This window comes from Enhydra lutris, unplaced genomic scaffold (genome assembly GCF_002288905.1).
Source record: "Enhydra lutris kenyoni isolate GAN:26980312 unplaced genomic scaffold, ASM228890v2 scaffoldscaffold7, whole genome shotgun sequence".
Lineage (NCBI taxonomy): Eukaryota > Metazoa > Chordata > Mammalia > Carnivora > Mustelidae > Enhydra > Enhydra lutris.
In genome coordinates, this window is record NW_019154091.1 from 3555416 (window position 1) to 3582060 (window position 26645).

Genomic DNA, 26645 nt, shown 5'->3' on the forward strand with positions numbered 1-26645 from the left:
AAGTCAGCTACATTTCCTCCCCTTGAAGGTAATGGCCTTATGAAGAAGAGGTTATATACTGCCCGGCAGTATAAGGTCACCTGCTCTCCAGGGCCTGGCACTCCAGAGAGTGTTTCCACGGTGTGATGCATGTACTTTACTTACTTTGCTGTTGGGTCCTGGCCACTTTATCCTTCAGATCAATTGTCTACAGATGCTTTCTTTGCCTATTTTGAGTAGTATTTGTTCCCTGACCTGAATGTAGGGAATTTTAACTACTGGTACTCTACTCTGCTTATGAAATGAGTCCTGTTGTCACAGCTGAGGGGCAGTGGAGGCCAGTTATCTTTGTTCCTGGAGGGATCTCTCCATGAATGCTGCCAAGAAGAGTAAATAACCTCCCTATTATGTACCCTAGGCACTCTTCAGATTGCTGTTTCCATGCTGTATGTTTGTAGGCTATTTTCCCTGCCTTCTCTCCAAGAGTAGCCCCGATTCCCCTGGGTTCACCTCAAGCCAAACGCACTAGTCTTTAAAACTCTAGGTTTTAAGCCCTGCTGGTTGCAAGAACTCATGAAACTCAGCCCCTTCACTTTCCAAACCAATCGCTGTAGGGAATCATCTTCCCTGTGCACTCCCCTGTGTGCTTGTCTGTCTCTTGCCCTTCTCTGGGACCACAGCTCTCTCTCTACCACAGTGGCCAAGATCTATCTCTCCCAAACCATGTCTCCACACTTCCTACTTTCTGCCATGTGGCCTCATCTCTACTTTTAGCTGTGGAATTTGTTGTTCTGCCAGTCTTCAAGTCAATTTCTGGGGTATGTAGGATGATTTGATAGTTATCTAGTTGTATTTGTGGAACAAGGGGAGCCTAGAGTCCTCCTACTCAGCTACTGTCTCCCTCCTTATCCCAATATTTAATTTTTTTAAAGTGATTATAAATGATATTGTACTTTTAATGTTGGTGTCCATGTGTTTGTTAATATGTAGAAATACAATTGATATTTGTATATTTGTGCTGTATCCTGAGACCCTGCTGAATTTATTTATTAGTTCTTGGGATTTTCTACACAGATAGTTATGTCATCTTCAAAAAACGACAGCTTTATTTCTTCCTTTATAATCTGTATGTATAGCTTTTGTTTCTTTATTGCACTGGCTTTAACTTCCACATCAGGTTGAATAAGAGTAATAAGAGTAGACACCCCTTCCTTGTTTCCCACTCTGGATGAGGAAAATATTTAGTCTTTCACTCCTAGATATAATGCTAGCTGTAAGATTTTAGTAGATGCCCTTTACAAAGTTGAGGAAATTCCCTATTTCAGTCTTTCTGAGAGTTTTTATTATGGATGAATGTTGAATTTTGTCAAGTGCTTTTTCTGCCTTGATTGATGTGGTAATACGATAGTCTTCTTTAGTCCTTTGACATGATGAGTTACATTGATTGATTTTCAAATGCTTAACCAGCCTTGCATTCCTGGAATGGTGTATAGTTATTTTTATATATTTCTGATTCTATTTGTTAATATTTTGTTAAGGATTTTTGCATCATGAGAAATGTTGATCTGTAATTCTTTTTTTGTAATGGCTTTGTCTGGTTTTGGTATCATAGACACTCTAGCTTCATAAAATAAAGTGAGAATAATTAATCTCTATTTTCTTAGAAGATTGTATAAAATTGGTGTTAATGATTTAAATGTTTGGTAGTATACTCTAGTGAAACCATCTGGCCCTGGGTATTCCTTTTTTGGATGTTTTAAAATTATGAATTAAATATCCATAAGTTGTAGGGCTATTCAAATTATCTATTTCATATTGGGTGAATTATGGTAGCTGTATTTTTAAAAAAATTGGTCCATTTCATCTAAGTTGTAAAATTTGTGTATGGGGAGTTGTTCATAGTATTCCCTTATTCTATGTTTGGTGTCTGCAGGGTCTGCAGTGTTATTGCCGGTTTTATTCCTAATATTGGTAATTTTGTCTTTTTTTTTTTCAGTGTTGCTAGAGGTTTGTCAACTTCATAAAAATTTCAAAAATCTACCTTCTTATTTATTTATTTATTTCAGATTTTATTTATTTATTTGACACAGAGAAAGACCACGAGAGAGGGAACAGAAGTGGGGGCAGTGGGGGGGGGAGAAGCAGGCTTCCCTCTGAGCAGGGAGCTCCATGCGGGGCTTGATCCTGGGACTCCAAGATCATGATCCAAGCCAAAGGCAGATGCCCAACGACTGAGCTGCCCAGGCACCCCCTACCTTTTTATTTCACTGATTTACTCTATTGTTTTTCTATTTACAATTATTGCCTTTTGTTCTTTTCTTTAGTCTTTTCTTCTGTTTGCTTTGGGTTTATTTTGCTGTTCTTGAGATAGGACCTTAGATTATTGATTTGAGACTTTTCCTCTTCTATAGTGTTTGCACTAATTGCAAAAAATTTCCTGTCAGTATTAGTTTAGTTGTGTCCCACGACTTTTCATATTTTGTATTTTTAAGTTTCCTTTGGGACATCCTTTTGACCTATGAATTATTTAGAAGTATGTTACTTAGTTTCCAAGTGTTTAGAGATTTTCCTATTATTTTTCTGCGATTGATTTCTAGTTTCATTCCAATGTGATCAAAGAGTACATTCTGTATGGTTTTAATTATTTTAAATCTGTTGAGGTCTATGTTATAGCTCAGGATATGGCATTTTGGTATATGTTCCATTGGCACTTAAAAAGAATGTGTACTCTGCTGTTAGGTGCAGTGTTCTATGAGTATCAATTAGATCCTGCTCATTGATGGTGTCATTGAGTTCTTCAACATCTTCTGATTTTCTGTTTAACTAAAACAACTTTTTTATCAATTGGTGACAGTGGAATGGTGAATTCTAAACTATAATTGTGTATTTGTCTATTTTCCTTTTAGTTCTATCAGTTTTTAAAAAAATTTTTTTTTAATTTCTTTTCCGTGTATGTTTCATGTATTTTGAAGTTCTCAGTTGGTGCATGTATATTTAAGATTTCTGTGTCTTGGTGAACTAATTATTTTATTATTTATGATGTTTCTCTCTGATAATTATTTTATTTTTTTTAAATCTTTTTTTTTATTTATTTTCAGCATAACAGTATTCATTGTTTTTGTAACACACCCAGTGTTCCACGCAGTCCGTGCCCTCTCTAATACCCACACCTGGTTCCCCCAACCTCCCACCCCCCCCACCTCTTCAAACCCTTCAGATTGTTTTTCAGAGTCCATAGTCTCTCATTGTTCACCTCCCCTTCCAATTTCCCCCAAATCCCTTCTCCTAACTCCCCAGTCCTCCATATGGCCATACCATCCTGAATGCGCCCGATCTCGTCTGATAATTTTATTTATCTAAAATGTAATTTATATGATATTAATGTAGTTACTCCTACTTGCTTTTGATTAATGGTTGCATGATACACCTTTTTTTCATCCTTTTACTTTGAGCTTGCTTATATTAAATTTTAAGTAAGTTTTTTGGAATCAGCATATAATTGGGCCATGTTTTTAAATATATCCTGCCAATTTCTGTCTTTTAATTGGTATATTAGACCATCTTCTACACTTAATGTAATTATTGGTATGTTAGGGTGTATGTATGCCATTTTTTGTTTTATGTTTGTTCTTTCTCTTTTCTTTCCTTCCTATCTTTCTATAAGATACTTGAACATTTTTTAGAATCCATTTTTTTTCCAATTTTTTATTTTTTCAGCGTAACAGTAGTCATTGTTTTTGCACCACACCCAGTGCTCCATGCAATCCGTGCCCTCTCCAATACCCACCACCTGGATCCCCCAACCTCCCACCCCCCGCCCCTTCAAAACCCTCAGGTTCTTTTTCAGAGTCCATAGTCTCTCATGGTTCACCTCCCCTTCCAATTTCCCTCAACTCCCTTCTTCTCTCCATCTCCCCTTGTCCTCCATTCTATTTGTTATGCTCCACAAATAAGTGAAACCATATGATAATTGACTCTCTCTGCTTGACTTATTTCACTCAGCGTAATCTATACCAGTCCTGTCCACGTTGCTACAAAAGTTGGGTATTCATCGTTTCTGATGGAGGCATAATACTCCATAGTGTATATGGACCACATCTTCCTTATCCATTTGTCTGTTGAAGGGCATCTTAGTTCTTTCCATGGTTTGCGACCGTGGCCATTGCTGCTATAAACATTGGGGTACAGATGGCCCTTCTTTTCACCACATCTGTATCTTTGGGGTAAATACCCAGTAGTGCAATTGCAGGGTCATAGGGAAGCTCTATTTTTAATTTCTTGAGGAATCTCCACACTGTTCTCCAAAGTGGCTGTACCAACTTGCATTCCCACCAACAGTGGAAGAGGGTTCCCCTTTCTCCACATCCTCTCCAACACATGTTGTTTCCTGTCTTGCTAATTTTGGCCATTCTAACTGGTGTAAGGTGGTATCTCAATGTGGTTTTAATTTGAATCTCCCTGATGGCTAGTGATGATGAACATTATTTCATGTGTCTGATAGCCATTTGTATGTCTTCATTGGAGAATTGTCTGTTCATATCTTCTGCCCATTTAGAATCCTAGAATCCATTTTTATTTATCTGTATTGTTTTGAGTTTGCCTCTTAGAATAGCATTTTCAATTGTTGCTTTAGGTATTACATAAACATAATACAATCTACTTGTTTTGTCATTTTACCAATTTGAGGAGAGTGTAGAACCTTTAACTCCCTTTATGTCTGTTTACCCAGTTTTTAATACAGTTATCAAATATTTACTCTACATGCATTTTGAATAACGTTAAAGTATTATAAATTTTGTTTAAACAATCAAATATAGCTCAGGAAACTCAAGAGGAGAAGGAATGCCTATTATATTTAGCCATATCTTTGCTTATTGTATTCTTTCTTCCTTCCTGATGTTCCAAGGTTCCTTCTTTTAATAATTTCTGTTCTGTTTAGAAAACTTTCATTAGCCATTCTTTTAGGATATGTCTGCTGGAAAAAATTCTTTGTTTCCTTTCATCTGAGAATGTATTGATTTCCCTTTATTCCCAGAAGATGTTTTTGCTGGATATAGGATTCTGTGTCAGCAGTTCTTTTTATCCAGCACTTGAAAAACATGTGCCACTTTCTTCTGGTCCAGTATTTCTGATGAAATATTTGCTGCCACTCTAATTATTTCCCCCTACAGGAAAGGTATCATTTTTCTCTGATCACTTTTAGAACTTTCTCTTTGTTGTTTTCAGAAATTTATTTCAGTGTGTCTTGGCATCTATTTCTTTGTGTTTGTCCTGTTTGGAGTTTTTGCAGCTTTTGAATCTGTAGATTTATATCTCTTGTAAAATTTGGGAAATTCATACATTATTTCTTTGAATGCTTTTTATCCTCACTCTTTTCTCCTCTAGGACCCTCATTACCTGTGTTAGATTTTTTGGTATACTTGCACAGATCCTGGAAACTCATTTCATTTTTTTAAAGTCCATATTCTCTCTGTTGTTCTGATTAGGTAATTTCTATTGGCCTATCTTCCAGCTCACTAATTCTTTCTTCTGTCTCCTCCATTCTGCTGTTGAACCCATCTACTAAGATTTCACCTAGTATTTTTCGATTCTAATAATTTCCATTTAGTCCTTTATATCTACTGTGTTTTTGTTGAGACATTTTATTTATTTTTTCTCTAAGACTTTCTATTTTTTAATTTATCTCAAGCATGTGTTAATTACTGAAGCAGTTTTATCATGACTCTCTGACACACCTGGTCCTCCCCATGATCCAGAAAGTTGAAGGTCACTGTTGAGCAAAGCATGTCCTCCAAACTCCTGCTTTAGACCTAAGGCTTGGGTCCATTCTGGTTTGTTTGCTTGTGGCATACCAGTTGTTAAAATAGTTTGATCTCATCCTGAGTATATGGATGAATGAATGAATGAATGATAGATATCCAGAAGCTCCAAGCTTATCTAACATATCTAAGCCATAACCAATAAAACTCCTCTGAATATGCTTTTCTCCATAGTCTGCATTATTGCTTCTTCCTCCATAGTCTGCATTATTGCTTATAACTCTTATTGTGATTGATTCCCTTCTGTTTTGTATATCAGTTCTGGCTGAGTATCTGTAGTGAGGTGTCCTAATAGTGTCATCATAACTCCAAGCCAGTTCTTCCTTGCTTCATCTCTAACCAAGGTATTATTTCTTGAAACAGGCTTTTTTTTTTTTGGTATATTCCTTATACCTCTAAAACTGGCTCACAGGTCATACTGTCACAGCCTGCCTCATGGGCCATGTGACTTATTTCACATATTTCAGTGAAGGCTGTCTTCCTTCCTACTGGGCTTTGGTCAAGAGAAGTTGTGAAATCACTCCCTAGGATTATATTCTGAGCCCATATCCTCCTCAAACACTAGTTCTTTGTCAACTCTATCCACACCACTACCACAAGGTAGACTTCTTAATTTTTTTTAACCTATAACTGCCATCTATATCCTATAAAATTTTCTTGACTTGATATTTTTTCTTTGATTTACTGATTCTGTTATCAAGCCCCTTTACTCTGTAGACAATGTGTCCTCTAATCCTTCTTTTATGCGTCTGTCCACTCTTAAAAATTAACCATTGGCTTACTGGGAACTCACATCTTTTGGAATTTTCAGGTTTTGCATTTCTCCATTATTCACATTGTAACTTTTTTTTCACTAGCATGATTTTGGCATCTATACATCAAAGCAAAGGTTTCAGTTAGCCAATTAGATTTTAAATCAACATGATTTGAGCAATCTTTTTTTTAAATAATCATATTTTTCATTCTAGTTCCATTCCTAGGGAATCAAGGATGGCATTGTGTTTCATTGCCATCTCTGCTCACTTAGCAGTACTTATCCACAGTTTTGTTTTACAGAAGATTTTGAGACTGTCAAAGCACAAAGGAGTGGTGTGATTGATTATTATCACTTGCAGGAACAGTTGGGAGAAAGAGTGTCCCTCTGGGCTTATGAATTCATATAGGTGTTCCTGCTGTCTTGTCGTGACTCTACCTTCTTTATATTCTGCTTCCTTTATTGAGGATACCTGAATGAACAAATGAATAGTTGAGACTGAGACGCGGAAGCATTCAAGTTCTGATTACCTATTTGTCAATGACAAGGCTGCCATGATTTTTGGGAGGATATTGATAACTTTAAATCCTCATTCTGATGAAATTACTTTGAAACACTTTAACTTGGTATTTGAGATCGCTAGTTACTGACTTTTTATTATTTTTGTAGGCAGCACTCAGCATATTTGGCATGATTGGTGGACCACTTCTGGGCTTGTTTGCTTTGGGCATTTTGGTTCCCTTTGCCAACTCAATTGTAAGTATAAAGAGTGAATATGTGTAAAGCTTACTTTCCCAACTATAGTAGCAGCTCTTTAATTTTTTCTTAATTTGAAAGATATAGTTCCTTTGATATCTGTCATTAGTGACTTGATGGCTTAAATTACTCATATTGACTTTGCTGGAATATAAAATAAAGTGCTATGCACTGGGATCCTGCATATGTGAAACTAAATGGAAACTGCAAAAATAATATATATTATGAATATTATATAGCTAAATCATATAATATTACAATATAACTGTATAACTAAGCATATAATATTATAGAATATATAATGTAAATAAAGGATATACATTATGAAATAATACATATTATGTTGTACATTGTATGTAATATATATTATGAATATTACATAACTAAAGGAACATTTTTTGTGGATTTATCTCTTTTGCCCTTCCTGAAAGTCATTAGGATTTCTATAAATATTTTTAAAATTTAAAATAAGTTAATTAACATATAGTATATTATTAGCCTCAGAGGTCACTAAACTCTACCTCTAAAAATCACTAGGATTTAAAGAAAGGAGATCAACAGGCTCAGATGTGAAAGAGTTAAGAGCAGTAGAACTGAGGATACCTGTGAATAGTCAGAGTACAGCAAAGGGAAGTAATAAGATAAGCTCCTCACCATCTTGACCAGAGAGTTTATATTCCTGATATTTAAAGCAATAGTTCCAATATCATGGTTCTGGCCCCAAAGAGGTGATCATAATTGGAATAGTATCCAGAATGAGGTAATACCTCTCTTCTACACAGACATTTTTGTGCTTTAAAGTGCTAAATTTTGTTTGGAATAAATGAAATTGAAATTGTTTCTCTGAAAGCCAGGAGAAACTCCACTGGGTAGTCCTGCTATAAGCTGAAGTTCAGGAAAAACTGATAATGTATGTATGGTTGTTTCATACAGTCATAGAATAACTGCAGAACTATGACTTTGAATTTAGAATTCCATTTTCTTCATCATTATGGATTGGTAAGATGGCTACTCATAAAGGCCATTACCATTATTATTAATAAGCACTGGATGTTATACACAAGCAATGAATCATGGAACAAAAACTGATGATATACTGTATGGTAACTAACATAACAAACATAAAATAAATAAAAAAATAAAAAATAATTCTTAAGGAAAAGAATTCTTAACAGATGGTAACTACACTTGTGGTAAACATAGCATAGTATATAGAGATGTTGACTCACTGTGTTGTATCCTGAAACTAATGTAACATTGTGTATCAACTGTACTCAAATAAAAAATTTTTAAAAATAATTATCTCAAATAATTGTCAATGAAGTATCATATGAAAAGCTAGTTTGGTAAAAATTAATCACAATGAAAGAATAGTTTGTATCTACCTCAGAATGTTGAAGCTTTGATTAGACTCTGCATTATTAAATGCACAGTGGTTTACTGAGTGTCTGAAACACTAAGAAAGACTGATTTGGTTTTTGACATTTACTGCCACCATGGGTTGCCTCCAGAATAGCTATAGCAGACTTGGTTCCATATAACATTTTCTGGGAAGTATGATATTATTATTCCTGTCATAGGAGGTACCTCTTTTTACTATACTCACATTTTTCATCAGCAGAGTATCTACCCTTGCTTTGGAATGGACTTCCTGCCTTCCTCTCTCCCTCCATCCTTCCCTCCCTTCCTCTCCTTCCCCTTTTCTCCTTCCCTTCCTTTGCTTTTCCTCCTCCTTTCTTTTCCCCCTTCTTCCCTCCCTTCCTGTCATTCATTCATTGAATATTTATGAGCTAAGCACTGTTCTGGGAATAGAGAACACTGAATATTTTTGTACTCGTGGGCTTTATAATTTTGTGGATCTTTGATCAAGCCATGTACAATGCTGAGAAGCAAGTCTGGCTTGTCAACGGCTGGCCACACTACTATTCCAATCTCACATTATTGAAAACATATTTATTGCATGCTTGCTATATGTGCAGCACTCTAGTAAGTGCTGGGATACCAAAACCAAAAAAATCTAATTCTGCTTTCAAGGTTCACTACTTAGTGAAAGAGCTCATAGTGTTTGTCCCCAACATAAATCTTCTGATCTTGTCATCAGCCTTCATCTTATCCCATCAATACACCATTCTTTTTTCCTACCCTATGATTTTGCTCGTGTTCTTTCCCTTACTTCAAATATTCTCCCCTGTCTTCTCTATGGGGAACCCAAGGCACAGGCTGCCCTGCCTGGTCAGTATTCTTGAAAAAAGGGGGAAATTTTCACCACAGAGGAAGAGGCCCACCAGCTCAAGGTTTGCTTTTGTCCCCATCATTTGGAACTAGGGTTTAAATAATTCAAGGTCCAGCAGAACATCTGGACTACTGGTGAAAAGCAGAAGTGGGGAACCCATTTTCCAAAGATTGAGAAACCAAATGTCTTCAGAGGGGACATCTTTTTTTGTCTTTAGAAATACTTGGTGTGGTTGTATGCACCATTGCAGTCATTTGTGAAAACTGCTTCCTATTTTCCTCCTAGCTACCCTGAAGCACAATTACAATCATGCATGTTGTTAAATATGGGAATAAACTCTGTGTCTGCTTTCCCCTTCATAGTCTTTTGTGCATTTGGCATACTGTTTGTTCACAGGTTAAGCAAAAATAAAGGGGACAGTTGGCCTGGGGTCAACCATGTGATTGTTGTAGTTCTTGGGTGTGAAGAGAGGAGGACGCCAGAAAAGACTGCTAGCCATGGAAACAGAGTAGAAGGAATAGAATTATGAGATTAGCAAAAAGAAAAATGAGCAGGTTGAGATAAGGATATGGAAAAGGAATGGAGTTACTAGATCCCCAGGGCTCTGAGATGAGGGACCACTAACTCATGCTGCCCTTGACAAGAAGCAAGGATCTTGGGGGAGAAAATGATTTTAGGAGAGAAGCTGGTAAATCTGGCTTGGACCATGCTAAGCTTAATCTTCTGACATTAATTTCTGTCTCAAAGAAAACGACATTATTTTTCTTTTAAAAACATTCTTGTTTTACAGGGAGCAATCGTTGGTTTGATGGCTGGATTTGCTGTTTCTCTGTGGGTTGGGATTGGAGCTCAACTTTATCCTCCACTGCCTGAGAGAACTATGCCACTAATCCTTGAAACCTATGGCTGTAACAGCACACACAATGTGACAGATTGGGTAACAACCACAGAAATGCCATTTTCTACTAGTACTTTTCAAGTACACAGTGTGGAAAGGTATTGAATTAAGCTTTATAATGTGATATTTTAAAGAAATGCATGTGACAGGTAGAGAACCCCAGTTGCCCAGTTGCTGTAATTTTCCCTAATTCTGAAATGGGTAGAGCCCTTGTGGCTTTCTGGCTATAGTATTTTGTTTGGTAACAGCAAAAATTGATGTATGTTCTTAATTTTAATAAAAACCTCTGCCTCACTTACAGATCTGAAGAAAAATTGAATAATAACCAAAAAATTCTGTTATGGTTAAGTGCTACCAAATATCAGCTCTAGTTGAATGAAAAATCATCTTGGTGAACTAAACTGTTTTAAAATGAAAAGCAAAATTATAAAAGAAACACTGCTTATATAGGCTTTAAGTATAGCCTTTATAGTCTAAAGCTACAATCATCTAAATATGTTAGATCATTGCTGTTTGTTTAGATTTAAAGATTCCTGATCTTTAGAGCACTGGCAATGAGTTGCAGCTGTGATCAACTCACTTGCTGGAGTTTTCTGTATGAGGTATACTTTTGGGCTCTGGGTCCTTATTTCATCTGATTTAATGAAATGATGTAGATCTATAGGTAGGTGAGTGTTTTATAATACAGTAGATATAAGAGCAAGATTTCTTTAGTGGACAATTAAATGTCTAGCCTTAAAACCTAAACCCTTTGAAGATATGCAAGGAATACAAAAATGAGGCTGCTGCCCCCAAATTATTGCCCCCAGTTTCAGCTTTCCTGGAATGAAATCATTAAAGACTCATTCCCTTTGGGTCAAGACGTGCTGTCTCCCTTTTAAACTGGAAGCACTCCTGAGAGAAGGAATGTGATTTATTATTAGTGATTCATGTTCAAATCATGAGTTCCTAACTACGAGAATGCTTGCCAATGGAAGTTCAAGGCTGATAAATGCTGCGTGGGTAGAGAGAAAAGGTAGTTCCAGAACCTGAGACATTATGGAGGGAGTTTTGACTAGGTGGGGTGCCATGGGGTGAGGGGCAGTGAAATGCCAAAAGCAGTTTGGACAAGCATGAAAACACTAATGTTTGTGTGTGAAGGGGGTAGTTGTTAGAGTCAGAAAGGGAGAAAAAAAATAATTGAAGGGTACGTGGGAGGACATTCAGGATATACTTCTTGTTTCACATTTTGCTTCGCATTTGTCCTGATTATGTAAATATCTCTCTTAATTTAAGAGTCTGAGACAAAATAGTTATTTGGATTCTGAAACAAATAAATTAGCTGAAGTTTAGTATGTACCTGGTACCATAATGATTACTTTTATATGTTAGCTTGTTTATAAAATAACAGGTAATAAATAAGAATTTCTAAGAATAAATGATATACTTAGATCTGGGCTGGCCGTTTATGTAGTATCACAAGAAAGTCGTCCCCTCTTATTCACTGTGATTCCTGCCCTCCAGGAAGTTATAGTCTAGCTGGAGAGAGTGTGCTAATATACACAAAACAATTAATTCAGTAAGCACAGTACGTATAAAACTAGCACATGGTAAATAGTAATAAATACTTGATGAAGATCTGTTAAAAGAATGAATATAAACAAAGTTGGAGTGATTAGCATCAAGACTTTAGAGAGGTAGTACTACTTGAAGGATACAGAGGTTGGCTGGAAGGAGAGGGTCTGGAAAGTCACAGAAAATGACCAAAAGGGAAGTTGGACAAGAAAATAAACACTTAAACAATACCCTCTGGTAAGTGGTATTCATAGGTGATCAAGAGGCACCGTTCCTGGTAGAGTCAAAGAAACCTTCTTAGAGGAAGATTAATCAGGTGACCAGGGTTGGACAGAAGGGACAGACAGAAGTGGTGCATAGTGCACCAGTGGGGAAATGGTATATCCAAAAGCATGAAGGTCTGAAGCCACATGGTATCTTAGGAAATCATACATAGTTCAGTGTCCCTAGAGTACAAGGGGAATAAACTACACAGCTAAGGATGAAACAAAATACTCTTTGGTTTCCTAGATAACATGTTTCCATTACCTAGATACAGTTTTTATTCTTTAAATTCCTTAATGCTTGATGGGTATATATTGGTAGCCCATCATAGTTTTAATTTGCATTTCCTTTATGATCAACTACATTCAATACCTTTTTTTTTTTAAGATTTTATTTATTTGACAGAGAGAGATCACAAGTAGGTAAAGAGGCAGGCAGAGAGTAGGGGTGGGGAAGCAGGCTCCTTGCTGAGCAGAGAGCCTGATGCGGGCCTGGATCCCAGGACCCTGAGATCATGCCACCCAGGCGCCCCCATTCAATACCTTTTTATTACATGGGGTTGTTTGTTTGTTTGTTGGCCATTTCCATTTGGATATGTACTTTTGTGACTTGGTTGTTGAATTCTTTAATCCAGCTTTAAATGGATTCTCATTTATTTTCTTATTTATTTGAGAATTTGTGATATATTCTAGATAAAATACATATTTTGAAATATTTTTCTCCTGCTTTGTGGGTTGCCTTTTTACTCTTGTAATGATACTATTTTGGTGGTCAGAATTTCTCCATTTTAAGTCTTTTTTTTTTTCCCCCTTTCAAGTTTTTATTTAAATTCCAGTTAGTTAACACATTGTGTAATATTAGTTTCAGGAGTAGAATTTATTGATTCATCACTTACATAGAACACCCATTGCTCATCACAAGTACTCTCCTTGATGCAATCACCCATTAAACCCATCCCTCCACCCACCTACCTTCTAGCAACCTTCAGTGTTCTATATAGTTAAGAGTCTGTTTTATGGTTTGCTTCTATCTTTTCCCCCTCCATGTTCATCTGTTTTCTTTCTTAAATTCCACATATGACTGAATACGGTATTTGTCTTTCTCTGGCTGACTTATTTTGCTTCACATAATGTACTCTAGCTCCATCTCTATTATTGCAAATGACAAGATTTCGTTCTTTTTTGTGGCTAATATTCCGTTGTGTATATGTACCACATCTTCTTTAACTATTCATCAGTCAATTGACTTTTGAGCTCTTTCCATAATTTGGCTATTTAGTCGAAAATGCTGCTATAGGGGCACCTGGGTGGCTCAGTGGGTTAAGCCTCTGCCTTTAGCTCAAGTCATGATCTCAGGGTCCTGGGATGAAGCCCCATGTTGGGCTCTCTGCTCAGTGGGGAGCCTGTTTTTTCCCTTCTCTCTCTGCCTGCTACTCTGCCTACTTCTGATCTCTCTTGGTCAAATAAATAAATAAAATGAAAAAAAAAAGAAAATACTGCTATAAACATTGAGGGGGACATGTATCTCTTCACATCCATATTTTTGTATCCTTTGGGTAAATACCTACTAGTGCAATTGCTAGATCATAGCTTTATTTTTAAGTTTTTGAGGAATCTCCATTCTGTTTTCCAGAGTGCCTACATCAGTTTGCTTTCCCACCAACAGTGTAATAAGGTTCTCCTTTCTCCACATCCTCACCAATATTTGTTGTTTGCTTTGTTAATTTTAGCCATTCTGACAGATGTGAGGTGATATCTCATTGTAGTTTTGATTTGTATTCCTCTGATGATGAGTGATGTTGAACATCTTTTCATGTCTGTTAGTTATCTGTATGTCTTCTTTGGAGAAATATCTATTCATGTCTTCTGCCCATTTCTTAATTGGATTGTTTTTTGGGGGTGTTGAGTTTGATAAATTCTGTATAGCTTTTGGATACCAGTCCTTTATCAGATATGTCATTTGCAAATATCTTCACCCATTCTGAAGGCTGCTTTTTAGTTTTGTCAATTGTTTCTTCATTGTGCAGAAGCTTTTTTATCTTGATGAAGTCCTAGTAGTTAATTTTGCTTTTGTTTCCCTTGCCTCTAGTAAGAAGTTGCTACGGCTGATGTCAAAGAGGTTGCTCCTGTGTTCTCCTCTAGGATTTTGATGGTTTCCTGTCTCACGTTTATGTCTTTCATCCATTTTGAATTTATTTTTGTGTGTGGTGTAAGAAAGTGGTCCAGTTTCATTCTTTTGCAAGTTGCTATCCAGTTTTCCCAACACAATTTGTTGAAGAGACAGTCTTTTTTCCATTGGATTCTTTCCTGCTTTGTCAAAGATTAGTTGGCCATATAGTTGTGGGTCCATTTCTGGGTTTTCTACTCTTTTCCACTGATCTATATGTCATTTTATATCAGTACCATACTGTTTTAGTCATTACAGCTTTGTAATATAACTTGAAGTCCAGAATTGTGATACCTCCAGCTTTGCTTTTATTTTTGAAGTTTGTTTTGGCTATTTGGGGTCTTTTGTGGTTCCATACAAATTTTAGGATTGTTTGTTCTAGCTCTGTAAAAAAAATGCTGGTGATATTTTGATAGGGATTGCATTAAATGTGAGATTACTTTGGGAAGTATAGACATTTTAAGAATATTTGTTCTTCCTATCCATGAGCATGGAATATTTTTCCATTTATTTGTGTCATCTTCAGTTTCTTTCAAAAGTGTTTTGTAGTTTTCAGAGCGTACCTCTTTCACTTCCTTGTTTAGGTTTATTCCTAGATAGCTTATGGTTTTTGGTGCAATTTAAATGGAATCAGGTCCTTGATTTCCCTTTCTGCTGCTTCATTATTGCAACTGATTTCTGTACATTGATTTTGTATCCTGTTACTTTACTGAATATATGTATTAGTTCTATCAATTTCTGGTGGAGTATTTCAGGTTTTCTACTTAGAGTATCATGTCATTTGAGAATTAAACCAAAAACTGTAACAAGAGATAAAAAAGGACAGTATATCATAATAAAGGGGTCTATCCAGAAAGAAGATCTAACAATTATAAGTACTTATGCTCTCAACTCAGGAGTACCCAAATATATAAAACAACTGATAACAAATTAAAGGAGATCATTGATAATAATACAATAACAGGAGGGGACTTTAACACCCCACTTATACCAATGACAGATCATCTAAACAGAAAATCAACAAAGAAACAATGGCTTTGAATGACACACTGGATTAGATGGACTTAACAGATATATTCAGAACATTTCATCCTAAAGTAGTAGAATACACATTCTTTTTGGGTGTATATGGGACATTTTCCAGAACAGATCACATACCAGGTCACAAATCAAGCCTCAATAAGTATAGAAAGATTGAGATCATACCATGCATATTTTCTGATCACAATGCTATGAAACTTAAAGTCAACCATAAGAAAAATTTGAAAAGACCACAAATACATAGAGGTTAAAGAATATCCTACTAAAGAATAAATTATCAGTCTTTTCCTATATTGTTAGTCCTTTGAGTGTTCCAATTAAGAAATCCTTGCCTATCCTAAGGTCATAAAGAGATTCCTCTAATTTTTCATTTAAAAGCTTTATTGTTAACTATTTCCATTAATGAAATGTAATCTACTTTGGAATTGATTTCTGTAGGTGCTGTAATCAAGACTCATTTTTTTCTCATATGGATATTCAGTTAACTAAATACCACTTATTGGAAAGACCTTCCCTTTGCCCCATTGCAAATGAGTATCAAATTTAACTAAACCAGATACTATCTTCTTGGTCTGTTTCTTGATTCTCTATTCTGTTCTATTTTGTCTGTTTTTCCACCAGTAATACTGCATGATCTTAATTTCAATAGCTTACCCCAATGTGTTTCCCTTCTTTCTGGGATCTTGGCCTCTCAATTTCTAATTGCCTGCCTGCCCCATTCCTCCACTTTTTATCCATTGTTCTTAGCCAGATGTGTTCTAAATCAAGCTACTCTATTAAAGCTAAAAGTGGGATTCTAGAACAATCATTTTAGAAACATCAGGTCATGTTACTCCTCCATTTAAAATACTGCCACAAGTGCCATTGCCCAGAGTAAAACCCAAACTTCATACAAATCTAACTACAACAACAAAAAAGACCTGTGCCTTCCTCTCGTCTTGTATTTCTCTTATGTTGCTAATTATGATATAGTCAGCTGGTGTTTACCTCTGTCTAGGACACTTTCCTCAAAAACTTCTTGTTATTCATATCTCAGTTCAAATGTCACTTCACAAATGCTTTCTCTGACATTAGGGTATAGTTCGTTCTTTCCACTCTGTTTCACATTACCTTGTTTTATTTTCCTTATAGTGCTTTTCACCAGTGGAAATGATTGTATTTATTAGCTTACTTATTTACTGTATTTCTCTCCCCATTAGAATGCAAATTTTATGAGGGCAGGAGCCTTATTAACTTTTTTTATGGTAGACTTTCCAAATGACAAGAACAGTGCCTGGGACATAAAGCAGAGTTGAATGAATACAGATGGACATTTAGTATTATAGCGTATGGTCAAGATTAAGTCAGGCTTTTAATTCTTGATCCAATAAGATAAAGATGGAACAGTAGTTTATGACATTAAAAACATTGTTAAAAATTTTATTTTGACTTTGCCATTCATGAAAATTATCGACACTGCTGTAGTTGCTAGGAGCATTACATAAAATCTTACAGTTATGCTTTTGTTCTTTCTTAGGACTCCGCTGATGGATAACTGGTATTCTTTATCATATCTATACTTCAGCACTTTGGGAACTTTGGTAACGGTATTCATGGGAATGCTAATCAGTTTACCAACAGGTAGATATCTAAACATTAGTATTGCTGTATTTACCTAGATATCAGTTTTTACTATATCTCTTTTATAGCTATTTATGTTATTTTTCTATAGTCCTGTTAACAACTAGGTTAATTACTTGTTCCATTTTCCTCATGGGAAATTTGAATGCCTGTACTTGAAAGCAGAAGACCCTATTAGAACCTTTGTTCTGCCACTGACTAGCTGCATAAACTTAGGGAAGTCCGTATAGCTACTCTGAGGCTTAGCTATCTTATGTGTAAATGAGGATAATGGCAATTGACTTGCCTTTCTCACTGGTTGCTGTAAGAAAAAATAAAATGCTTGACAAAATTGTATGTAGCTACTGCAATGCTAGGATTCTACATGTATTATTACAACACTCCTGTGTCATAATATTTTCATTGTCCTATGCTGGCTTTTTGTAAACTGTAAAGAAGTATACAATAGGAATGATCATTGCAATCTTTACATCTGAACATAGTGTGAGGCTTTTTTCACATGTCCATAAATTTTAAAATGTTGTTTAAAAAAACATATTGATAATACACATCTTATACACTGCTCTCTGGGATTGCTATAGAGCTGTTACCCTGGGACTTCATTTTGTCCTCATTTTGTGAATTCCCTTGGTCTCCCTGCTGTGTTGGATTCCCTATTGCCAGTATTCCATTATTTATAATTCTTGTTTATCCCCTTAATTGAAGAGAGCACATCCTTTAGCATGTTCTTGAGAAAGGGTAGACAAGAGATTTAGAGGTGTGGTGTCTTTTGAAAAAATGTCTTTAATTCTCCCTTATACTTGATTGATTGTTTGAGTAGAGAATCCTAAAAAAAATAGCTTTCTTATTTCTGAAAGGATATCTTAATTTCTCCTAGATGATTATGTTTTTACTGAGAATGCCAGTGCCATGCTACCTGTTGGCACTTTGCATGTCACTCATTTCACAATGATTGCTTTTCCCTAAGCCCTTGTTATGGCGTTTTCAATCTGGAGACCTATGTCCTTCAGTTTGTGGACATTTTCCTATATTATTATTTTTGTAATTTCCTGTGATTTTCTGTTTTCACTTTCTGGAAACTCTTGTTAGTCAAATGTTTTAGTCTCAGACAGTTATTCTAATTTTCTTCTCTTTTCTCTTGTATTTTCCATCACTGTGTCTTTTAGGTCTACTACATGGGATACTTTTCCAATTACTTTTCCAATAATTCTCAAAGGAGCACTCTGATCCAGTTTTGAGAATAGTCTATAAGGGAAGGAGGGCAGGTAGGAGGCTATTGCAGTAATCCAGGTGAGCGACTGTGGTAGCTCAAAGCCAGGTAGCCGTATAGAGCTAGTGAGAAGTGCCAGACTTCCTGATTTCCTGCATTCCCTCACCCATGCACATCCGTAGTAACCAGAGGAGGGGAAGGCAGCCCCACTGCCCTCTTCATCAAAGGTGCAGTCACTAGTCAAAAATCCTATACTTTGTCCTAGTATGTCTGATGTCTTTGTTTGCTTTATGCTAAGTGGCACTGTGCCACTTGAAGGAATTCTGTCAGTCATTGTTTTGTGGCTCCTGAATAGCACTGCCTTTCACAATTCTGTGATACTTGTATTTACAATTAACAAATTATATTAATAATTAGTAGTGATATTAATATGACATCAATTATATAAATTATAATTATTATATATTCAATGCATAATTACACATTTATAATAAAGTTTGTAGTTATTTATTACCTCTTAAACACGTTTTAAACTATTCTCTTTCGTTTCAAAAATGACTGTGCCTTTCTTCATAAATAAAATTACCAACACAGTAGATTTATTCTTCTGTCTGTTTTGATATATTTTAAGATGGATTTTAAAGTTTCTTACCAGTAACCCAATTATTCAGGTCAGGAATACACCTAAACAGTCTCCTTGTACTATTTGACCTCAGATCCTTATTCAACACATTCCTTTTTCTTTAAGAAAATGGAGTATCGGAGCATTCCCTTTGAGAACTCCCCTTTTTTTCCCTTAAAATTTTTATTCTGATAACCATATGTGCCTGCTTCTTTTGTTTTATAAAGTCATGCTTTACCTAGGTGAGCAGGCATCCAGTGATAAAAAAAACAATTCAACTTCATTAATTTCATAAATGACTTATTTCCACTTCACAGCAGCAATGAGCATCTCGAGAAAATAATCTAGAAACATGAAATCCTAACACTATTTGAGAAATAAATAGGAAGATTCAGTAAGAATTCCGGCCATACAGACTGGGTTGGCATTTCAGTTTCACCCTACCATGTACTGTGTACTGTGAGTGAGTCTGTCTCGTCATCAGTAAAATGGGGTAAAGAAGGCCCTAAATAAACCATAAGCTATGAGTACAGTAATTGTTTTACTCATGTCTGTCTCTCCAGCACCTAGTAGAATCTCTAGCAGATGGTAGGCACTCAACAATGTCGAATGAATTAATTTTAAATTGATTTCATCTCCAGAAGAGCAGAGGCTCCCATAATTAAAAGCCTAATATTTGTACTGAAGTAGTGGTTCCCAAATATTAGAGAGCATGAAGATCACTTTGGAAATTTAGTTAAAATCAGGGTTCAGTGGCCCCGCTCCAGAGTTTCGAACTGGGTTGGTCCAGGTTGAAGTCTAGGAATCTGCATTTGATGTATGTCTGCTAGATGATTTGTATAAAAGTAGTTTGAGAACCACACAATTTTAAAAAGCTTTGTCTTTGATCTACAAATAAAATACCAAAACAAAGAATAATTTTTTATGAAACAGAATGTTAGGGAAGAAGAGTTGAATCAAATACCAATCATTATATTGATTTTAACTTAACTAATGTATTCAGCATTTCATAATTTCCTGCATTTCCTCATGCACCTCTACATTCATAGCCATTAAACTGGGGAAAGGCAACTCCTCTGTCTGCAGCAGAGGCAGATGGCTTGATATTTTATTGGTAGATCACAGAGGTTGCTTTTATTTCCTTATGAGTCTTGGGCTCTTAGGTTAAGTACCATACGAGGTAGGTGGCTTGCATTTAAGAACCATCTCATTCATCTTCAAACACTAGACTCATTTGTCACAGTTAGAGGCTTGCAGAATCTAAGACCAAGAGAAGGGAAATGGTGAGCCAAGTCTTCAGCACTATGTAAAAGATTCTCTTTCTCTGCGTGTTTTATGAGTGTGTAGAGTTGAATGTGCACAAGGTAAATGCTTGTATGATGGGCCGTCACTGGGTAGTTACAGATACCTTTTAACATTGTAAATGATGTAAATGTTTTTCAGGAGGAAGGAAACAAAACTTAGACCGCAGATTCCTATTAACCAAAGAGGACTTTTTATCCAATTTTGACATTTTTAAGAAAGTAAGTTGCTTTCTTTCTCCTTACATTAATAAGACCGTGCTTTTATTACCAGGATAGCATACTAGATAGTCCTTGGACTCTCTTTTGAACTCTGATGGGCAAGGAAAATATTTGCCCTATTCTTTGATTTCTATTGTATATCTTGTCTTCAGTAGATGGCAAAGCTGATGTAGAGGGAAAAAAGCAGTAACAATTATTTAGAATTGAATAGTTCCTTTTTTTGCTAATCACTGTTAACATTTTCTTTTAGAAGGAGCATATTTTAAGCTATAAATCTCACCCGGTAGAAGATGGTGGAACTGATAATCCTGCCTTCAACCATATTGAATTGAACTTCCCAGATCAAAGTGGCAAGATGAGTGGGACTTATTTGTGAAGCATCTGTGATACTAGATGATCTTAAACAGTGACTCAGTTACATATGTTTCCTAAGATAATTGGACCAGATTTGGATTTCTTTTTGGGGGCAGGGTTCGATAATGAGTGAAGTTTTGGGGGAGCCTTTTGGGGGTAAAATTTTATTGAAACAAAGTGCTGACTCTTCACTTACTATATTCATTAACTGATGCTACTCTGGAGTTAAGAATTTCAGCATCAGCATTTTCCTTTATTTCTCTTTTATTTTCATGAAGATATCATTGTGAAAGTTATGACCACATATTGCTAAAGGATTAATATACACATATACACACCTACTTGATGGTCAAAAAAGAGTATTTTAAATTTGGGCATTATTAAAAATATTTTCCATGCATTTGTTGCTAGCATATAAGTTTTGGGGTTTCCCAAAATCAGATATAATACTGAAAAGACCTTTTGTCTTTCTACAACATATTGTATTTTTAGGAAACAGTGAGGTGACAAATCCATGTTGTCTAGATCTTTGCTTCTCACTGATCCATATCAGTCCTATCAGGGAGCTTATTAACTCTGGAACCAATTCTGGCTCAGGAAGGTGGTAATCAAGAAGCATCCTGTTTGGGAGAGAACATGGGCCCAGTGATCAAGGTCTTTTTGGTTCTACTTATCTATTCTTGTGCCTTTTTGCTAATTATCTACAACTCCTGGCCATTGGCTGTTTATATTGCCTTACACCCCAGTTCTTATATGCAATCTCAATTTCTGACCCATTAGCTCAGATTTTGTTGTACACTTTACTGTTCTTGTCTTCCTAGTTTTCTATTTACTATGTTACCTTGGACTTGTATATGTCTCGAAATACCCAGTGTGAATCATGCTACCCCTGATCCTGGTTTACGAAGTCACGGACTATAAATTAGAAATCCTATGAGCCTGATACTGACTGAAGTATTTACAACATAAGTACTTACGGATTTGGTCACCCAAGAACATTTACATGATTAAAATGGTTAAGTTCCATGGAATTGCATGATTATGTTGAATGATACTAATTTGAATGTCAACTAATTTGCAGTCAGTTGAATTTAAGGGTACATACATATGCTTAGAAGTCTTGAATTCTAGTGTATTCACCCATTTAAAGACCTACATTACATAGGTAAACACACTACTTTTTTTTTAATGTTCTGAATTACCAACTATCTGCTTTGTTTCATGCTTTAAAATTTCAAGTAGAAATCTCAAAGTTTATTTTGTTTATCTTGCTACATTTCCAGCTAAGGGTTTGGTCACAGACTTTTATCAATAACATTTTTTTTCTACAGTTCTTGCATTAGATACTGTTTAGAAATGTGTTTCTTTGTTTGTTTGCCTTACAATATTTTAAAATAATATGAGGAACATTTAGGTACATTAAATAGGTTTTAGAATTAAATACTTTTTTGCTTATTTTCTGATATTTAGGTAAGTATGCTCTGTACTTTTAATGGTTGCCAACTGAAAACATGAAGCAATAAAAAAAAATAGGAAGTAGCATTTATCTAAAGAAAGATTTATGTAACATTTAAATTAATGATGTGTTAATATATTTCATATGTGTATAGATGTTATTTTTTAATCAATATGTTTGTAAGCATATATCAAACTTTGTAAATCTTTCTACAATTTTTAATAAGTAGGGAGATATCACTTATTTGTTTAATGCAAGTGTGATTTGAACTATTGTTATTTATTTAGTAAGTGTAAATGCACATGTGTGTAGAATGCTTCAGTTTTGGAAATCAAAGTCCAGTTATACAAATTTTTCCTTATCTACAAAGATTATGCCACATGTTCTTAATGATATGATACTTCTATTCTTGTGCACTTTATTTAACCAAATACATCTTTGTGACTTTGGGAACTGTTTGGTATTTTACCTTTATGAACACATAAGAGTGCCAGACCACATTCTTAAGAAATCAAATTACTGTTATTAATTATGAAAAAATCATTTATCTTATCTGAATCTTTGGATAAAACCACAAAGAAGTAAAACATTAATATATCATAGTGTGAATGAAATAATCTAATGTTCTTAATTACTTCTGAATCACAACAGTCCCAACAGGAGGGAAAAGCCACATAAGTAGTCTATTTTCATTTTGTCATTGACAGATTATATGACCTTGAATTTATCCTTAATCTCCTCTAATGATGGAACTCTAAACACTTAACTACCTCACAGAAATAATGTGAGTATAAAAGATTAGATAGCACTTTATTAGCTCAAATAGTATTACTTAAAATTTTAATATGCTTGGAAATAAAAATTTGAGACAAAGGTTACTTGTTTAAAAAAAAAGACAAATTGTTAAGAATTTGCAATGTAATGATGTGGATATAGTTCCATCTCTAAAAAATATGTGCTGTAGAAAAACTGAACTATATTTAGGAATCAGCAGGATTATTCAGAGAGAATGGAAACTTTACTTTAAAAAAAAGCAACCAATATATTCACTCCATAGAGAAATGGCCAATCATATTCACTCCATAGAGAAATGAAACTTTTATATGTAGGATATAAATGGTATAAATGTATATTCATCTATTTGATTGCTTATGTATTAATTTTTTCTCTAGACCAGTGGTTCTAATGGGGCAGTTTTACACCTGCATTTGGACATTTGGAAATATCTGGACATTTTTGGTGGTCACAGTGGTGATGAGGTGCTACTGGCATCTAGTGGATAGAATTTAGAGTTACTACTAAATATCCTGTGATACATAGGACAACCCCTCTTCACAACAAAAAATGATCCTACCCCAAGTATCAATAGTGTTGAGTTTAAGAAATCCTGCCCTAGAGGTTAGGGTTGCAATCTTGATTTTCCTGAAGTCACACATGCTGGTTTTATTCCTTTAGAGAAATTGCCTTGACTCTTCTATCTGATCATTCTCATCTACAGGGGAGGATTAAAGTGTCACTGGAATACACAATGTTAGGATACAGGATAATAACCATATATTTTCTTAGTATTTTGAAAATATTAAGGAATATAAAATGTGAATAATTATGAAAACAACTTTTATGAAGGTTTCATTTTGCAACATGATTTCCAACATTAACATATATTAGGATGAAGGAAATATTAAATACATGAATATGAAGATTTCATAATTTTGCTTTACCTATGAATATCCCAGAAAGTAGTTTATTTGTTAACAACCTATCCATGATATACACACAAGGGACAGGGATAGGGTTAAGATCAGGAGAATGACTCACTGTGTCAATTCTTATAGGAAATTCTTAGTTTTTCCCAATAATAGTTGTTGATACAGAGTCAACTGAGTGCATGCAGTTACTGAAAATTCACCACATAATTTAGTTACTGTAAAATTTACTTTTATATTTAAGTTATGTGCCCATTGTGAAAAATCTTGAGGGAATTGAACATTATAATGTAAAACAAGTTTGCATTTCTGATTTTTCAGCTTGCTGATTAAACTCTCCACAAGTGTCTTTGCAGTTGTCTGTTCTTGGAGAAGAAAATGTCAAAATGAATATAATTAAGTTCATCAGCTTTTACAGAGAATTATTTCCACTCTACCACAAAAGGACTCTTTCTGTATACTACATTCAGATTATAAAAGAATAAGCAAATAAACATGCAGAACTTTTGTTGAAGAATATTTTATGCGTTGAGTGATTAACATTGTATTTGAAAATAATAAATCACATCTTCAGTCGTGAAAATTTCTTAGCCATTATTTCTTTGAATATTCTCCCCCTCCCATTTTCTCTGTCCTGTAACTCTTTAACTCCTATTAGAGGAACAGCATACCTCTTTATCCTATCCTCCATGTCTCCTAATCTGGTTCATATTTTCTATATAAAATTTAAAAATTTCAGGATACATCACATACATATATATGAAAGGTCACTTTCTTTCTGGCTTTCCCTACTCTGCTACTTAATTTGTCCATTGAATTTTCCATTTCAATGACTTTATTTTCTTCATTTTCAAAGTTGGATGTGCTTTTTCAAAATTTTCAGTTTCCTATTCTTTCCTAACTGGATTCTTTCATTGTGATTCCAAACTATTCTTTTTTTTTTTTTTTAAAGATTTTATTTATTTATTTGACAGAGAGAGAGGGAGATCACAAGAAGGTGGGGGTGGGTGGGGGGGATGGGAAGCAGGCTCCCTGCTGAGCAGAGAGCCCAATGTAGGGCTCCATTCCAGGACCCTGAGATCATGACCTGAGCTGAAGGCAGAGGCTTAACCCACTGAGCCACTCAGGTGCCCCCCAAACTATTCTTTTATCGCTAATAATTTTAACCATATTTATTTCTCTTATGCTATTTGAAATTCTTGATGTGCTAATTCTTCTACTTGTTCCTTTGCTTACTTTTCACCATGGTGGTTTCTTTCCTTATATAGTTGAACATTTAACTGAAAGTTTATCTTCAGTAGGGGTTGTACTTTTTCTAGTGAGCGTTCCTTGGGCTCCAGTTAGTGAAAGTCTTTACAGAGAAGTTTTAGATCAGCTTTGGCTGTGCCCATGTTTTAATTGCCTTCTACCAATCTTACTTCATTATCTCAGGTTAGGACTTCTGTCTTAGGTTCACAGTATCAGTTTTCATCCTCTATCCATAGATGGCACAGGGTTTAGGGTTGGAGCCTCAAGTAATTTGTTCTCCATCAAAGACTTGGAGAGAGGCAAACTTTCTTTAAAATTCCCTTTTAAATAATGGGGCAGTTCTTCAAGGCTTCAGGCTTTTGGTGATATTTGCAATAGAGTTCTCACTCTCACATTCTGGAAGCAGAAACCTCATCTTAGTCCACACGAGGGCCCATAAACTCATTAGGAACTATACCTTCATAGGTTATTCAACACCTGTTTGACTTTTTTTTTAATTGAGGTAAAACTGATTTATAATTAGTTTTAGGTGTACCACATAATTTGGCATTTGCCTATACTGCAAAGCGATCACCAGAATTACTCTCCGTCACCATACAGTTGCCCCGACACCCTTTTTGCCCACCTCCCAACCCCCTTCCTCTCTAACAACCGTCAATCATTTTTCTTTTCAATATTGGGACCTGGTGTTTCCCTTTTCATCCTTTTTAAAAAAAATATGTATTTGTTTATTTGACAGAGAGAGAGAGAGAGAGAGAGATAACAAGTAGGCAGAGAGGCAGGCAGAGAGATAGGGAGAAGCAGGTTCCCCGCTGAGCAGAAAGCCTGATGTGGGGCTCGATCCCAGGACCCTGAGATCATGATCTGAGCTGAAGGCAGAGGCTTAACCCACGGAGCCACCCAGGCGCCCCTCCTTTTCCATTCTTACAAGTTTGATTATGTATTAAAGTTTTTATTTTGTGACATTTTATCCAGAGTTTCTGTATGTTTCTAGCAGGAAGGGGCCCCATCTGTATGAGTACAGACCACAATTTTTTGAAGGTTCTGTTATTATTATTATTTTCATTTGCTTAATCCTGGGCTGTGGAGGCATGAGGAGATGTTCATCACGCATAGCAGTGCCAAAACAATCTGAAAAATGTGATAATCTGTTATAAACTGAACATGTGAATCCTGAAGTATGTGGAGAGTCTTTTGTTTTTATATAAAAGCTTTATGGAGATATAATTCACACATCATACCATTTGATGGTATGGTATTCAATCCATTTGAAACATACAATTTAGAGACCACTATATTCCCAGAATTATACAGCCATTGTCACAATCATAGAACATTTTCATCACCCACAAAAGAAACCCCATATCCATTGTAATCACTCCCCATTTTCTCCCAGTCCCCTTAGCCCAAGTGGCCACTAATCTAATTTCTGCCTCTACAGA

At 35.5% G+C, this 26645-nt stretch overlaps 1 protein-coding gene across 1 annotated transcript in view; it reads left to right on the forward strand.

Annotated features, from left to right (window-relative positions):
* LOC111142242 (solute carrier family 5 member 8) overlaps positions 1 to 20815 on the forward strand; it is a 58840-nt gene extending 38025 nt beyond the window's left edge. The window contains exons 11-15 of the mRNA XM_022495284.1: positions 7222 to 7308; positions 10332 to 10537; positions 16981 to 17084; positions 20360 to 20439; positions 20690 to 20815. Of these exons, the coding sequence (XP_022350992.1) occupies positions 7222 to 7308; positions 10332 to 10537; positions 16981 to 17084; positions 20360 to 20439; positions 20690 to 20815 (603 nt within the window). The remainder of the gene's footprint in view (positions 1 to 7221; positions 7309 to 10331; positions 10538 to 16980; positions 17085 to 20359; positions 20440 to 20689) is intronic.
* The last annotated feature ends 5830 nt before the right edge of the window (positions 20816 to 26645 follow it).